Source organism: Manis javanica, chromosome 6, assembly GCF_040802235.1.
Source record: "Manis javanica isolate MJ-LG chromosome 6, MJ_LKY, whole genome shotgun sequence".
NCBI lineage: Eukaryota > Metazoa > Chordata > Mammalia > Pholidota > Manidae > Manis > Manis javanica.
Window position 1 is genome coordinate 108,191,286 of NC_133161.1, and position 18,403 is coordinate 108,209,688.

The 18,403-nt window shown below is 45.6% G+C and overlaps 1 protein-coding gene across 8 annotated transcripts in view; it reads right to left on the bottom strand.

Moving 5' to 3' along the window:
- Positions 1-18,403, bottom strand: part of OGDH (oxoglutarate dehydrogenase) — an 83,179-nt gene that overhangs the window by 18,279 nt on the left and 46,497 nt on the right. For all 8 annotated transcript variants that reach the window (XM_073239198.1, XM_073239196.1, XM_073239201.1 and 5 more), the window contains 5 exons: positions 4,609-4,724; positions 1,482-1,636; positions 1,221-1,367; positions 841-931; positions 306-485 (listed from right to left, as the gene is read on the bottom strand). In XM_073239198.1, coding sequence (XP_073095299.1) covers positions 306-485; positions 841-931; positions 1,221-1,367; positions 1,482-1,636; positions 4,609-4,724 — 689 coding nt within the window. The remainder of the gene's footprint in view (positions 1-305; positions 486-840; positions 932-1,220; positions 1,368-1,481; positions 1,637-4,608; positions 4,725-18,403) is intronic.

Below are 18,403 nucleotides of genomic sequence, written 5' to 3' on the forward strand. Positions count from 1 at the left end.
CTGGGGGTTTTTGAAGAGCAGCAAGAACAGGTGTGCAGGACTGGGATCCAGACCTGTTGCTGAGGACAGGCTCTGCACAGGAGACAGGGGGCCGCATGCACAGGACCCCTCCCCAGCACAGTGACTGGCCACCACGGCGAGAATGTGTGAGAGTACCACCTGTATGCAGGCCTGTTTAACTATTGCTACTTTTCGAATAATATTTTGTTAAATCCCAGAAGTGTAACATCTGTGACAAGCCCAGGGCTGGGGGCCCTTTGGGTCCATTTGGCCTCAGAACTACCCTGGGTGCTCCCATGGCTCACCTTCTTGCCCTCGGTGTCCCCGCAGTAGAACTGCTCTGCTTTGGTCTTGCCCATCACCACGGGGTCAGCAGCCTCGAGGTGGGAAGGGTTTGCCACCAATGACAGTGTGATGTTTCTGTCAGTCACACGGTTGATCCGCCGGTGATACATGCCCAGGTGGTACTTCACGTCCCCGGAGCCCTGACATTGCAAACATCATGTCTATCCTGGCAGCCCTGCTTGGGGCTGTTTCTGCCCAGAAGCCCCTTCCTGGGAAAACTCTCAGGATGTTTCTCTCTCAGGGCGCAGGGAGGTCCTGGCCAGAGGTGCACATCCTCGTCCCCAGGGGGATATGGTGGGGGCTGCAGGGCCTCTGACTTGCTGGCCATCTCTCTTTTCTCTGAGGGGTCAGCCACGGACCACCTCCTTTGTGGATGGCATGGAAGATCCTGGAAGATCCCACCCTTCGTAAGTCCTTCCCGAGAAACAAGTGGGGCCTGGGGTCTTGTGGGCTGGAGCTATGCTGGAAGCTTCTAAAGGAAACCAAGGGCCTCACCTCATCAGCTGCCTCAAGCTTTGAGTCAAACTGACAGAAGATCTGCTCTAGCTCCTTCCTGATGACATTCGCAAGCACATTCAGCCGCCCCCTGGAACACATGGGGTGAACAGGGTGTGGGCAATGCTGGTCATCACCCCATGGACAGGCAGCCATGAGTGCCAGTCCACAGCCCTTGCACTCACCCACCCTTGGCTGCGGCCCCATGTAGGCATTAGGGTTCAGTGTTTCTGAGATGCAGTACAAGGTCTGAAACCACCAAGGGCCTTGGTGTGATGGTGGCACAGGGGGTTGGGGGCTGAGGCCTTGGTGTGAGGGTGGCACGGGGGGGCAGGGGGCTGAGGCCTTGGTGCAATGGTGGCACGGGGGGTGCGGGGCACCTGTGTGGCATGCCCATGATGACATAGTCCACGCCGTGCTCGCTGGACTTGTCGATGATGGTCTTGAGGGCAGGGATCAGCACCTCGCAGCCTTCCAGGCCAAAGCGCTTCTCTGAAGACCACTTCCGCTGCAGGAAGTCCTCAAACCTAGATGGGAAACATGCCACCCCCAAGAGCCGTGGAACCAGGGCCAGCAGCACTTGCCAGAGGCGGTGACCACACCAAACCCACCCACTGGGTCAACCCCAAAGTTGCTCACACCTGGTGGACCGCACAAGCCTGGCGAGCAGGGTCCGCTTCTCATCGCTGGAGAACTGCATGATCCCAGGCGTCTCGAACTTCTGCCGGATCCACTGGCACTGCTCCAAGTCGTTGATGAACATGAACTCCACCCCAATGTGCTGGCAGTAGGCCATCTGTTCACACATGGCCAAGGGCATGCTCACCTGGGTGCCGGCTGCCCCAAGCTGGAGGGTTGGGAGGAGCAGGCAGCCTCCCTCTCCAGAGCAATGGGCCAGTCGTGACCCAGGGCCCAGATGGAGGGCAGTGCAGGCCTGGGCCTGCAACCTCCTCCCACTGCCCACATAGCCACAGGATGCTTCCTGTCGCACAGGGCCCATCAGGCAGGGAGGAGCTGGGAGAACCACTGGCCCAGGCACATCCTGGGGGCAGGAAGGCACACAGGGCAGCAGGGCTCCTGGGGAGACAGCTCTGGCCTCAAGGCCAGGCTGCTGGCATTATAAGAGGCCCCTGCTGCCATGGGTGACACGGCTCAGTGCCACTTGAGACTTGCCATGTTTAGATCTTAAATTCTCTCAATAACAGACTCCTTGTGGAAACTTCAGGTCCTACAGAGGTGTGACAGCACATGTTACTAGACAGGTCCTGGAAGCAGGTGCTTCCCACGGCACCCTTAGCACCCTTGGCATCCATCTGGGGAAACTCAGGGCCAGCGGGCTCCGTGGGGAAGAAATCAGAGAAAGCAGGACGGCCACAGGTAAGCCCAGCACAGGTGAGTGAACAGGTGAGCTGCAGTTCGCTGGAAAGCCCTCCATAGTGTGCCGGGGCCCATGGCTTTGCTGAGCCAAGGGACCGCGGCTCCTCTCACTCCTCCACCTGCCAGCCATCCTGGGTCAGAACAAAGCAAACCTCAGCCTGGCAACAGAGCTTGTATAGACCCCACAGCAACCACACTGCCCATGCAGTCTGAGAACTGGTCCTGCTCAGTGGCCCCATCCACAGCCCTTTGGTTTTTGACAGCCATAGAACCAGTTGGCATGGCACTGGGCAAGGATGTGCCGGGGTCCAGGTGGTGGGCCTGGACCTGACACCAGGGCCCTGGTCTTCTGCTCCCACTTTCCAGAGCCGGGGAAATGTGCTTGGTGATCACGAAACAGAATGACTGCCTGAACAGAGGATAATGACCAGCCACTCACTCTTGCTACTGTCCCAGCAAGTGGGCCCCGGTGTGTAAGCAGTCCTGTTACCCTGAAACACATCTCCCCGTAACATCTCAGGTGGTAAACAAGGACACAGACCCAGGGACTGGACACGCTGGCCCACATACCTGCCTTGGGAGCCAGTATCAGGCGTGACATCTACTGAGATGGGGGAGCTTGACAGCTCCCATCTGCAGAAGGGAGCCTACCCAGGTAACATGTGTGAGAAACATGGCCAGCCACTGTCGCTGTAAGCACGAGCTTTCTCCGTCAGCTTCACATAGGTCTCCCTGGGGCCCAAGTCTGAGCTGCCAGCCTGGTCAGGGGAACTCCCCTCACATGTAGGGGAGCAAGGCGTGGCCACGCTCAGGCCCAACAGGCAGCATTTCCATTACTGAGCAGCCAAAGGCTTACAGAAAATGATTAGGCCAAAACTCTAGGAATCAGTACATCTGCACTGTCATCAGCATGAGTTTAGCTACTAGCCTGGGCATGTGGTCACCAAGCCTATGGACTGTTTTGTTTTTCTTGTTCTTGGCTCAATACCCAGGAGAGGACAGGAGCCAGCTGTAGGGGCTGATTTGTAGCTTCTCTCTCTGGCAACACAAATATTAGGAGATATACATTAGGAAGCCAAGAGGTCACGATCGCTCCAGCTTTCCAAAGAGCAGCAAGCTGATCATTAGGTGAAGGGACCAAGAAAACTCCCTAAGTTGTCAGCCACCTTGCATGTGTGCAGACTGCATCAGCTCACATACCGCACCATCATCAGGTTTACCCCAGTATTTCTAAACTGAAAGAACAGCGCACCCTGAACCTGGGGTGTGGGGAGCTCTGAGCCAGGAGGTGCTATGGCTGGGACCTGGGGTCCAGGCCAGCTGTTCCCTACAGTAAGAGCCAATTACTGGGCTCCAGGATCAGCCTGGCTGAAGGTGCGAGCTGGGGGGCTGTGCACCCTTCAGAGGAGGACGCCCTGGCACTCACCATTCAGAGAGGAAGTCAGCCACAGGGCTCAGAGCCCCCACCCACCATTCTGCTCCCCAGGAAGGAAAGGTGCTGGGAGGTGGGCCCGAGAGGGACAGGCACAGTGGTGGCTCGCTGGGGCACGGCACCCCCAGGAGGCTCTCCAGTTGGCAGGGAGGGCCGGTTACGGGGCTGTGCTCCCCACACAAGAGCACCTATGTGGCGTGGAGCAAAATCCAGAAGCCACCGAGGGACACTTGGAGCCCAGCTGGGCGGCAGGTCTGACAAAAGAAAGTGGAGTGGCTTTGGGGAGGCCATCCTGGAAGGACTGGAGTCCTTTCTGGGATCTGGACTACAGAAGAACTGAGAGCAACAGAAACATGGCCACACAAGTCACGGCACTGTTTTTAGGAGAGACGAGCCAATTCTCACATTCTATCTAATCTAACACATCAACACATTATCTCTTCAACCCTTAGAGTTATTCAGACGTTTCGCATGCTTAGAGGGCTCAACAGTCACATGTCCTACTAGCCCCATTTGGACAGAGCAGGTGCAGATTTTATGGTCAAGGTGGTGAGGCTGGTGCAAACCAGGAAAAAGGTACAGATCCAAAGGCCAACCCCCTAGCTGACCTTTCCTCGTCTCCCTGCCCCCACAGCTCTGTGCTCACCCCTCCCTGGGGCCTCTCCTAAGCTGGCAGCCAAGGCTGCCCCACTTGCCAGGTGCACAATACACAGGGGTCTCACATGTCTGAAATAATTTGCACTGGACTAGGATGCAGAGAGATTTTTTCTCCTTTCTGTAGTTGATTGTAAAAATAAACAACATGGATTTTTATCTACAAAATAGCAACAAAGTTCCATTTCCCTTACATTAAAAAAAAAAAAAAAGGACCAAGAAGAAAAATGTCTATTCTGGAGGGTTTTTTTTCCCAACATTGATTTTTACAAAACTCCACAGATTTTTCTGGCTTTGTTCCTTACCTCCAGCCGCCGGATTATCTCCCGCAGCGGCAATGCGGACTCCTGGCCCCCGATGAATGTGGTAGTGGGCAGGTGGAAGACTTTGTCTAGGTCAGACTCATCCAGACCGTAGAACCCTGAGGGTGGGAGAGACGGGCACAGCCACACAGCCCAGTTTATGGAAAGTGGAGGGGGCTCCCCAGGGAGAGAAAGGGTAAGAGAACAACCATGAAAACCTCTGATATGTATGAAAATACAGCATAATTACAGCCAAAAACACAAACTTTAGCAACAAACAGAAGCTGAGAATATTATTGGGCATCACAGGTAAATGAGAATCAAATTTGTATTGTCAATATCCAGTGGACCAATACTCGAAATTTAGAGAAAAATGTATTTCAAGGTCCCAAAGACACAACTGATTTTGGTATGAGAAAGCACTGATCAGTGAGTCAAAAAGCAGATAAGAAAGTTAAGGGGGAACCAAGTAGAAAATGAGGAATTGGCACAGAAGGGGTCACTCATGTCTCACGTGGCGAGTGGCAGAAGTAGGGAGACTGAGGTGTGAGGGGCTGCACTCTGCTCCGTGGACAGGGAGGGCGGTTGGCAGCAAGGAACCCAGTGTCCTCTGGTGAAGGACGGAGCCCTCTCCCAGGAGAACTCCAAGCTGCATACTCCAGACAGTCCCTGTTAGCTGCATGTCTGACTTTGCTCGGCTTGGTCCAATATTGGCACACATTTACTGACTGGTGGTTATCTAACCAACTAGCCACTGACAGGCTCCCTGCTCATGCTTCCTGGAGCCCCAGCTCTCTGCAAGGTGCTCCTCTTCCAACAGCACATCTCACATGTGTAAGCTGCTGCAGGGCTCAATTCAGCATCCTCCCAATTGTCCTCAGTGGGGAAGAGATTTGGGGAACAGCCACCAGGCCAACACTGCAGGCTGAGCTCCCATCTGCCCTGAGACAAGAGTGGCTGGAACCAGACAGGTGCAGGGAGAGTCCCTTCACATCAGTGGCCTGGCACCAGGATGAAAGCTGAACCCCAAGTCAGCACCCCGGTCTCCAAGGCCAACCGCAGTACAGTAGACATCCTGTTTGAGGCCTAGTTAGGTGTACATAAGACCTATGGGCTGGCACAGGACTCAGTAAACACAGTTGTTTTCTGAACTGTGGAACTGTGGAAAATGTACATTTCCAGGCTCCAACCCCAGAGTGGACTCAGATGGTCACAGGCGGGCCAGGAATCTACCGCAGGGCTCCTATTCAAGCTGGTGTGGCAACCACAGCCTGTACCTATCTAATGCTTCAGGATACATTTATGAAATTTAAAAGCCAACACTACATTTTCCAGATCCTTTTGTTTTCATAAAAACAAAAGCAACTTGGCCTTTTTACCTGGCGGGGGTGGTGGCGGCAGCTAGGTTAAGTCTATGTATAGTGTCCTGCAGCTACTCTATCAAGAGGGCAGGCCACACAGGGGCCTGGTGAAGCCCGTGGCTCTGGCCGGCCACAGCCCAGCTGTGGTTTGTGGAGGATGAAATACTCAAGCCAGGAGGCTAGACTGTCCAGTGTGCTCGCAGGGAATGCTCTGTGGGGAGCTACCCACATGGTGTGTGCACCAGAGGGGAGCCTTCAGCACAAAGAGCCCCTGGTGTCATGTATGTGCGGTCCCTCACTCCTGTCACCCTGAACTAGTAAATCTCGGCTCAACCTCAAAACCGCTGGCCCTTTTTCTGAGCTTGTGAGCCAGTCTGGAAATTAAGTCTTGGGACATCTGATTCTGGAACGTGGAGAGCCATGTTCTGACCTGCTCCCCTCTAACTGCAGCTCTGCTCTGGGGTCAGGTATGAGACTACGAGATAGCTCTGCAAGGTGGACAAGGCTGACCACTGGGAAAGTCTCTGGGTTCCCGTTTTTCAGACTTGGAGCAAAGTCAGCCACCCAGGAACTCTGACAAGTGCAGACAAAAAGGCCCCCCAAAATAGCTGCTTTCTCTGAACGGGGAGGTCAGAGGTAGCCTAACAGGACAGAATGCTTTCAGGCAATAACTGCTCTATTTTACCCAAAGGCACAGAACACACTTCAGCCCTATCTACACCCTTGTAATGCTGCAGCTGCAGGCACTGTGACCTTTGACCCATCTCCAAGGTTTCAGAGAAGGGCCAAGAGGGAGCCCAAACTTTCATCCCCTCTGGGAGGCAACTAGCCAGAGTACTCCACCAGTAGAGCAGTGTTCAGATCTGCCGTAACTGAGACTTAAATAAGCTCCCAAGTCTCATAATACCCCAAATGTCCTGGTTTCAATTAAAGAACAAATCACTCATAACAAGAACCAGGAATATCTCAGACTGAGTGAGAAAAGATAATAGACACACACCAAAATGACACAGATGTTACAGCTGTCTGAGATTCTCAAGCAGCCAGCACCACATGATTCAGTGAGCAGTTAGAATAGGAGACAAACGAAAAGCAAACAAACAATTAAGTCTCAGCAAAGAAAGAGAAAGTCTCTACAAAAAAATGAGGATATAAACTAAGAGGATTTGAACCTTAACAAAGTTGTCAATATGAGGGGAAAAAAATGAAAAAATAAAATAACACACACAAAAAAAACCTGAAGAAATAAAGAAGGACCATACGGGAAATTTTGAAACTGCAAAGTATAATTATCAAATTAAAACTCTGTAAGTACACTCAACAGCAAAACTCAAAGACCAGTGAACATGAAGGCAGAACAACAGAAATGAACAAATCTGCAGAAGAAAGAGAAAAGAGAATGGAAACAAAGTGAAGAAAGCCTTGGGAATGTGTATGCCATAATACAGATTTCATATTTGTGTAGATGAATCCCAGGAGAGAAAGCATGGCTGAGAAAGGGCACTGGAAAAAATGGCCAAACACTTCCCAAATTTGGCAAAAGACTTAGACCCACAGATTTGAGAAGGTGAGTGAGCTCACAGGATAAACCCAAGGAAATCCATGCCAGAACACACTGCTATTAAACTTCTGAAAATTACAAAGAAAAAATTGTGAAAGCATCCAGAGTAAAATGATGCCGTACTCTGAGGGGAAAGCCACTCAAATGATAGTGCGATGCTCACAGAAACCACGGAAGCCAGGGGCAAGTGGCACAACACTCTTCAAGAGCAGTAAGAAAAGGACTGTGTCCCCAGAATCCTATGTCCAGTAATAATATCCTTTAGGGAGCAAGGGAAAATCACAACTTCTCTGAGGAAGGGAACTAAGAATCGGTCACTCTACATGAACAGCGGAAGGGGTTCTCTAAACAGAAGGGAAAGGACAGCAGAAGATACCAGACACAGGGAAGGAAGAACATGGAAAGCAAAATATGGGTGAATAAAACATTTCATTCTCCACATGGGTCTTCCAAATTATACTTGAATGGTTGAAACAAAATTTGTAACACTGTCTGATGTGGCTCTAAATATATGTGGAGGAAATAGTTAAGGCAATTATATTTAAAATAGAGAGGGAGGAAAGATGCATGGCAGTATGTTTCTCTGCATTTCACTTGAGCTGGTAAAACTATGGCACCGGGAGCTTGTAATAAGTTATGTATATATAATGTTGTACCTAGACAACCACTAAAAAGGCTAAAAACCACAGGGATACAATAAAAAATACTTTGTATAAAGATGAATTTTAAAATACAGGCTTAAAAACCCACAGGAAGTCAGGAAAACTAGAGAAATGAAAAAGACAAACACAACATGAAGAATAAAACGCTACACTTAAGTCCTAAAACATCAGTAATGAAACATAAATGACTTAACTATACTAACCAGAAGACAGGCTGGCAGAGTGCATTAAAAAAACAGTACCAGGAAAACAATTCCATTCACAATTGCATCAAAAAGAATAAAGTACCTAGGAATAAACCTAACCAAGGAAGTGAAAAGAACTATACTCTGAAAACTACAAGACACTTTTAAGATAAATTAAAGAGGACACTAATAAACGGAAAATCATCCCATGCTCACAGCTAGGAGGAATTAATATTGTCAAAATGTCCATCCTGCCTAAAGCAATAAACACATTCAATGCAATCCCTATCAAAATACCTATAGCAAATAGTTCTGAAATTCATATGGAATGACAAAAGACCCCAAACAGCCAAAAGCAATCCTGGGAATGAAGAATAAACCAGGGGAATTATGTTCCCTGACTTCAATCAAGCTCTACTACAAAGCCACAGTAATCAAGACAATTTGGTACTAGCACAAGAACAGGCTCACAGACCAGAGGAACAGAACAGAGAGCCCAGATATAAACCCAAGCATATATGGTCAATTAATATACGATAAAGAAGCCATGGATACACAATGGAGAAATGACAACCTCTTCAACAGTTGGTTTCATGGTAAGAGAATGAAACTGGATTATTGTCCAACCCCATACACAAAAGTAAACTCAAAATGGATCAAAGACCTGAATGTAAGTCATGAAACCATAAAACTCTTAGAAAAAAACAGGCAAAAATCTCTTGGACATAAACATGAGACACTTCTTCATGAACATATCTCCCTGGGCAAGGGAAACAAAAAGCAAAAATGAACAAGTGGGACTATATCAAACTAAAAAGCTTCTGTACAGCAAAGGACACCATCAGTAGAACAAAAAGATGTCCTACAGTAGGGGAGAATATATTAATAAATGCCATATCTGGTAAGGGGTTGACATCCAAATTATATAAAGAGCTCACGCACCTCAACAAACAAAAAGCAAACAAGCCAATTAAGAAATGGGCAGAGGAGCTGAACAGACACTTCTCCAAAGAAGAAATTCAGATGGCCAACAGACACATGAAAAGATGCACCACATCACTCGTCATCAGAGAAATGCAAATTAGAACCACAATGAGGGGCGGAGCCAGGATGGCGGTGTGAGTAGAGCAGCGGAAATCTCCTCCCAAAACCACATAAATCTATGAAAATATAACAAAGACAACTCTTACTAAAATAGAGATCAGAGGACACAGGACAATATCCAGACCATATCCACACCTGCTAGAACCCAGCGCCTGGCGAAGGGGGTAAGATACAAACCCCAACCCGGCGGGACCCGAGCACCCCTACCCCTGGCACCTGGCAGGTGGAGAGGAGTCAGCAGGGAGGGGGAGAGAGCCCAGGACTGCTGAACACCCAGCCCCAGGATCCCCGACCAGAGTGAAGACACAGTGCATGCGTGGGGTCCTGGATACTAGGGAAACAGGGTAGCAGGACCGGTGAGCGGGTGCCTGAGGCTGACACCGGAGAACAAAGAAACGGGAGCGGTTTTTTTTTTTTGGCGAGTGCTTTTTGAAAGCCTTAAAGGGACAGGGACCCCAATACTAGGGAAACAGGACAGCAAGACGGGTGAGCGGGTGCCTGAGACCGGTGCCTGAGGACAAAGAAAATCGCGTGTTTTTCCCTTTTTCTTTGGCGAGTGCTTTTGGGAAGCCTTAAAGGGACAGGGACCCCAATACTAGGGAAACAGGGCAGCAAGACCGGTGAGCGGGTGCCTGAGACCGGCGCCTGAGGAAAAAGAAAATCACGTGTTTTTCCCTTTTTCTTTGGCGAGTGCTTTTTGGAAGCCTTAAAGGGACAGGTACCCCAATACTAGGGAAACAGGGCAGCAAGACGGGTGAGCGGGTGCCTGAGACCGGTGCCTGAGGACAAAGAAAATCGCGTGTTTCTCTCTCTTTTTTTTTTTTTTCCTTTTTCTCTTTTGGGCAGGACACTTAGCCCTGAGGCAGGGAATCTGGGGATCTCTGGGCACTCAAACCCCCTGGGCAACAGGGAGCACAGAGGCCCCTTACGGAGATAAATAGCCTCCTGGACGCTCCCCATCCAACGGGGCTCCACCATTTTGGAGGAGAAGCCCCAGCCAGGCCACGCCCACCGCAACAGCGGAGATAAACTCCAAACCAACCGGGCAGGTAGCTGAAGCCCTGTCTGCACAGAGCTGCCAAGCATAAGCCACTAGAGGTCGCTATTCTCTCAGGAGAGGAAGGCCACAAACCAACAAGAAGTAAAGCTCTCCCAGCTGTCACTCGTACCAGCTCTGCAAACTATCTCTATCACCATGAAAAGGCAAAACTACAGGCAGACAAAGTTCACAGAGAAAACACCTGAGAAGGAGACAGACCTAACCAGTCTTCCTGAAAAAGAATTCAAAATAAAAATCATGACCATGCTGACAGAGATGCAGAGAAAAATGCAAGAGCAATGGGATGAGATGCAGAGAAAAATACAAGAGCAATGGGATGAAGTCCGGAGGGAGATCACAGATGTCAGGAAGGAGATCACAGAAGTGAAACAAACCCTGGAAGGATTTATAAGCAGAATGGATAAGATCCCAGAGGCCACTGAAGGAATAGAAACCAGAGAACAGGAACGTATAGAAGCTGACACAGAGAGAGATAAAAGGATCTCCAGGAACAAAACAACACTAAGAGAATTATGTGACCAATCCAAAAGGAATAATATTCGTATTATACGGGTACCAGAAGAAGAAGAAAGAGGAAAAGGGATAGAAAGTCTCTTTGAAGAAATAATTGCTGAAAACTTCCCCAAACTGGGGAAGGAAATTATCGAAAAGACCACGGAAATACAAAGAACCCCCAACAGAAAGGATACAAGGAGGACAACACCAAGACACATAATAATTAAAATGGCAAAGATCAAGGACAAGGAAAGAGTTTTAAAGGCAGCTAGAGAGAAAAAGGTCACCTATAAAGGAAAACCCATCAGGCTAACATCAGACTTCTCGACAGAAACCCTACAGGCCAGAAGGGAATGGCATGATATATTTAATGCAATGAAACAGAAGGGCCTTGAACCAAGGATACTGTATCCAGTACACCTATCATTTAAATACAATGGCGGGATTAAACAATTCCCAGACAAGCAAAAGCTGAGGGAATTTGCTTCCCAAAAACCACCTCTAAAGGGCAGCTTACAGGGACTGCTCTAGATGGGAGCACTCCTAGAAAGAGTACAGAACAAAACACACAACATATGAACAATGGAGGAGGAGGAATAAAAAGGGAGAGAAGAAAAGAATCTCCAGACAGTGTATATAACAGCTCAATAAGTGAGCTAAGTTAGACAGTAAGATACTAAAGGAGCTAACCTTGAACCTTTGGTAACCACGAATCTAAAGCCTGAAATGGCAATAAGTACATATCTCTCAATAGACACCCTAAATGTAAATGGACTTAATGCACCAATCAAAAGACACACAGTAATAGAATGGATAAAAAAGCAAGACCCATCTATATGCTGCTTACAAGAAACTCACCTTAAGCCCAAAGACAGGCACAGATTAAAAGTCAAGGGATGGAAAAACATATTTCAAGCAAACAACAGAGAAAAGAAAGCAGGGGTTGCAGTACTAATATCAGACAAAATAGACTTCAAAACAAAGAAAGTAACAAGAGATAAAGAAGGACACTACATAATGATAAAGGGCTCAGTCCAACAAGAGGATATAACCATTCTAAATATATATGTACCCAACACAGGAGCACAAGCATTTGTGAAACAAATACTAAGAGAACTAAAGAGGGAAATAGACTGCAATGCATTCATTTTAGGAGACTTCAACACACCACTCACCCCAAAGGATAGATCCACCAGGCAGAAAATAAGTAAGGACACAGAGGCACTGAACAACACACTAGAACAGATGGACCTAATAGACATCTATAGAACTTGACATCCAAAAGCAACAGGATATACATTCTTCTCAAGTGCACATGGAACATACTCCAGAATAGACTACATAGTAGCTCACAAAAAGAGCCTCAGTAAATTCCAAACTATTGAAATTCTACCAACCAATTTTTCAGACCACAAAGGTATAAAACTAGAAATAAATTCTACAAAGAAAACAAAAAGGCTCACAAACACATGGAGGCTTACAACATGCCTCTAAATAATCAATGGATCAATGAACAAATCAAAATAGAGATCAAGGAATATATAGAAACAAATGACAACAACAACACAAAGCCCCAACTTCTGTGGGATGCAGCGAAAGCAGTCTTAAGAGGAAAGTATATAGCGATCCAGGTACACTTGAAGAAGGAAGAACAATCCCAAATGAATAGTCTAACATCACAATTATTGAAACCGGAAAAAGAAGAACAAATGAGGCCTAAAGTCAGCAGAAGGAGGGACATAATAAAGATCAGAGAAGTAATAAACAAAATTGAGAAGAATAAAACAATAGCAAAAATCAACAAAACCAAGAACTGGTTCTCTGAGAAAATAAACAAAATAGATAAACCTCTAGCCAGACCTATTAAGAGGAAAAGAGAGTCAACACAAATCAACAGCATCAGAAATGAGAACGGAAAAATCATGACAGACTCCACAGAAATACAAAGAATTATTAAAGACTACTATGAAAACCTATATGCCAACCAGCTGGAAAACCTAGAAGAAATGGACAACTTCCTAGAAAAATACAACCTCCCAAGACTGACCAAGGAAAAACACAAAAGTTAAACAAACCAATTACGAGCAAAGAAATTGAAACAGTAATCAAAAAACGACACAAGAACAAAACCCCAGGGCTGAACGGATTTAACTCGGAATTTTTTTTTTCCCGATTTCTTAAACGTATTTTATTTTTTTAAAATCACTTTATTTTTGTTCTTGTTGAAGGACATACAAGGAAATTATGTATACCATAAAATGCCCCTCTGGTAATAATGTTGAGGGTGGCATGCTTGAAATTTTCTTACCTACAGGAAAACACGTGGCAGGAATTATTTACTCTGTCATATGTAAGCATGGTAGAGAAAATAACTGAGGTGCAGAGAGGTTTTTTTTTTAGGGGTCAGAACCAAAGTCAGCACCATTTGCAAGGCAATAGCAAAATAGCAAAAGAATCTTGCAATTTTCTACAAACTTCTGCCTAGGGGATCCTCTGTCTCTAGGGACCCATTACCCTGGGACAGGGAGTGATGGCACTCTTTCCATAGCTCCCCAACAAATATCGGACCTCTGTTCATTGCTGTGCTAGTGGTAGAACAGGGCACGCAGACAAGTTCCTAAAATTGAGTGCGTGCGTGTGTGTCTTTGTGAGCAGGCGTGTGTGCATGTCGGTAGATGCGATGTGTCCTCGCTGGAAAGGGGAGGTGAGAAGCTGTACCACTCTGAAGAAACTGTATTTTAAAAACAAAAACAGAGAAGAGGTACGCAAAAAGGTGCTACTTTTTTCTCATCTTTCATTGAACCTACAGCATAAGCACATGATAACAATTTGTGGACCATAGATTCCTACTGTTTGAATTGCAATATATTTGCTCCTCTCTTATGCTCCGTGCATACACATGCCCTGATTTATCTTTTTTTTTTTTTTGAGAGGGCATCTCTCATATTTATTGATCAAATGGTTGTTAACAACAATAAAATTCTGTATAGGGGGGTCAATGCTCAATGCACAATCATTAATCCATCTCAAGTCTAATTCTCATCAGTCTCCAATCTTCTGAAGCGTAACGAACAAGTTCTTACATGGTGAACGAATTCTTACATAGTGAATAAATTCTTACATGGTGAACAGTACAAGGGCTGTTCACCCACACCTTTGTACTGAACATCACAGAAACTTTCGGTTTTGATCACGCATTATGAACTCTAAACAATCAGGTCAAATATGACTATTCGTTTGATTTTTATACTTGATTTCTATGTGGATCCCACATTTCTCCCTTTATTATTATTATTATTTTTATTTTTAATAAAATGCTGAAGTGGTAGGTAGATGGAAGATAAAGGTAGAAAACATAGTTTAGTGCTGTAAGAGGGCAAATGTAGATGATCAGGTGTGTGCCTATGGACAAAGTATTAATCCAAGCTAGACAAGGGCAACAAAACATCCACGGATGCAGAGGATTTCTCTCAAAACAGGGGGGGTGAGGTTCTAAGCCTCACCTCTGTTGATCCCCAATTTCTCACCTGATGGCCTCCCTGCAACTGTGCCTGTCTTAGGTTGTTCCTCCCTTGAGGAATGTTACCCGTCTCTGGCTAACCAGTCATCTTCCGGGGCCATACAGGGAGATGTAAAGTTGGTAAGTGAGAGAGAAGCCATATTGTGTGAAAAGATTAGCTTTTTACTTCTTTGCAGATTTATGCCCTGTGGCTTCTATGCCCAGCACTTGTCTCGAGGTATCTTAACCACCTGGATTATCTCGGAATTTTATCAGACACACAGGGAAGACATAATACCCATTCTCCTTAAAGTGTTCCAAAAAATAGAAGAGGAGGGAATACTCCCAAACTCATTCTATGAAGCCAACATCACCCTAATACCAAAACCAGGCAAAGAGCCCACCAAAAAAGAAAATTACAGACCAATATCCCTTATGAATGTAGATGCAAAAATACTCAATAAAATATTAGCAAACAGAATTCAACAGTATATCAAAAGGATCATACACCATGATCAAGTGGCATTCATCCCAGGAATGCAAGGATGGTACAACATTCGAAAATCCATCAACATCATCCACCACATCAACAAAAAGAAAGACAAAAACCACATGATCATCTCCATAGATGCTGAAAAAGCATTCGACAAAATTCAACATCCATTCATGATAAAAACTCTCAGCAAAATGGGAATAGAGGGCAAGTACCTCAACACAATAAAGGCCATATATGATAAACCCACAGTCAACATTATACTGAACAGCGAGAAGCTGAAAGCATTTCCTCTGAGATCGGGAACCACACAGGGATGCCCACTCTCCCCACTGTTACTTAACACAGTACTGGAGGTCCTAGCCACAGCAATCAGACAAAACAAAGAAATACAGGGAATCCAGATTGTTAAAGAAGAAGTTAAACTGTCACTATTTGCAGACGATATGATACTGTACATAAAAAATCCTAAAGACTCCACTCCAAAACTACTAGAACTGATATCGGAATACAGCAAAGTTGCAGGGTACAAAATTAACACACAGAAATCTGTAGCTTTCCTATACACTAACAATGAACCAATAGAAAGAGAAATCAGGAAAACAATTCCATTCACAATTGCATCAAAAACAATAAAATACCTAGGAATAAACCTAACCAAAGAAGTGAAAGACCTATACCCTGAAAACTACAAGTCACACTTAAAAGAAATTAAAGGGGACACTAACAAATAGAAACTCATCCCATGCTCATGGCTAGGAAGAATTAATATCGTCAAAATGGCCATCCTGCCCAAAGCAATATACAGATTCGATGCAATCCCTATCAAATTACCAGCAACATTCTTCAATGAACTGGAACAAATAATTCAAAAATTCATATGGAAACACCAAAGACCCCGAATAGCCAAAGCAATCCTGAAAAAGAAGAAGTAGGGGGGATCTCACTCCCCAACTTCAAGCTCTACTACAAAGCCACAGTAATCAAGACAATTTGGTACTGGCACAAGAACAGAGCCACAGACCAGTGGAACAGATTAGAGACTCCAGAAATTAACCCAAACACATATGGTCAATTAATATTTGATAAAGGAGCCATGGACATACAATGGCAAAATGACAGTCTCTTCAACAGATGGTGCTGGCAAAACTGGACAGCTACATGTAGGAGAATGAAACTGGACCATTGTCTAACACCATATACAAAGGTAAACTCAAAATGGATCAAAGACCTGAATGTAAGTCATGAAACCATTAAACTCTTGGAAGAAAACATAGGCAAAAACCTCTTAGACATAAACATGAGTGACCTCTTCTTGAACATATCTCCCCAGGCAAGGAAACCAACAGCAAAAATGAGCAAGTGGGACTACATTAAACTGAAAAGCTTCTGTACAGTGAAAGACACCATCAATAGCACAAAAAGGAACCCTACAGTATGGGAGAATATATTTGAAAATGACAGATCCGATAAAGGCTTGACGTCCAGAATATATAAAGAGCTCACACGCCTCAACAAACAAAAAACAAATAACGCAATTAAAAAATGAGCAGAGGAACTGAACAGACAGTTCTCTAAAAAGGAAATACAGATGGCCAACAGACACATGAAAAGATGCTCCACATTGCTAATTATCAGAGAAATGCAAATTAAAACTACAATGAGGTATCACCTCACACCAGTAAGGATGGCTGCCATCCAAAAGACAAACAACAACAAATGTTGGCGAGGCTGTGGAGAAAGGGGAACCTTCCTACACTGCTGGTGGGAATGTAAATTAGTCCAACCATTGTGGAAAGCAGTATGGAGGTTCATCAAAATGCTCAAAACAGACCTACCATTTGACCCAGGAATTCCACTCCTAGGAATTTACCCTAAGAAAGGCATCAAGTTTGAGAAAGACAGATGCACCCCTATGTTTATCACAGCACTATTTACAATAGCCAAAAATTGGAAGGAACCTAAATGTCCTTCAGTAGATGAATGGATAAAGATGTGGTACATATACATAATGGAATACTACTCAGCCATAAGAAGAGGGAAAATCCTACCATTTGCAGCAACATGGATGGAGCTGGAGAGTATTATGCTCAGTGAAATAAGCCAAGTGGAGAAAGAGAAATACTAAACGATTTCACTCATCTGAGGAGTATAAGAACAAAGGAAAAATTGAAGGAACAAAACAGCAGCGGTATTACAGAATCCAAAAATGGACTAACAGGTACCAAAGGGAAAGGAACTGGGGAGGATGGGTGGGCAGGGAGGGATAAGGGGGGGGAGAAGAAAGGGGGTATTAAGATTAGCATGCATAGGGGGGGAGGGAGAAAGGGGAGGGAGGGCTGTGCAACACAGTGAGGACAAGTAGTGATTCTAAAACCTTTTGCTATGTTGATAGACAGTGACTGTAATGTGGTTTTTAGGGGGACTTGGTATATAGGGGAGAGCATAGTAAACACAGTATTCTTCATGTAAGTGTAGATTAAAGATTAAAAAAAGGAAAAAAAAAGAAAAAGAAAGAAAAGGGGGATTACTCCTTGATAGGATAAAACTATTGGTAAATCAAAGATTAACGCATGCTTTAAATATCCTTAATTTTGATCACTTAAAAGGTGTCAGATGATCGGCTATGGAGGTACTCTTTTCTGATAATATTTCTTTCTCTTAATAAAAAAAACAAAAAAAGAAAAGAAAAGCAGTTCCTGTGTGCTGACCTCCAATGAGTTCTACACAGTGGTATAGAGGGCATGTCAAAGTGTGGGCAAAGGGTCTGTTTGTTTTTATGCAGAAGATCAAGGCCTAGCTTGGCTACCCAGAAAATGAACTAAGATATGATATGAGGAGGAGCTTGCGGCATCTGCACTCTCTGGAGGACTTGTGCCAGGGGATGATCATCAAAAAGCCTCCACAGGGATCCGGGCAATGCTGCGGTTGTGGCTGCATCCATCCCACCGTTTCCTGGACTTGCCACTGGAATGAGGAGGGAGATGTCTAGGCTGGCATGTGCATGCAGTGAGACAACGAATTTGAGTGGATCTGTACTGTTGGAACTCAACCAGGAGTTGGGAGGGGTGCAAGTTGTAGCGCTCCAAAATCTTACGACTATAGACTATCTACAGTTAAAAGAACATATGGGATGTGAACAGATCCCAGAAATGGGTTGCTTTAATTTGTCTGATTTCTCTCAGACTGTTCAAGTACAGTTGGACAATATCTATCATATCATAGACAAATTCTCACAAATGCCTAGGGTGCCTAACTGGTTTTCTTGGCTTCACTGGAGATGGCTGGTAATTATAGATTTGCTTAGTTTATGTGACCGTATTCCTATTATGTTAATATGTGTGCGCAAGTTAGTTAGTAGTTTAAAACCTATACATG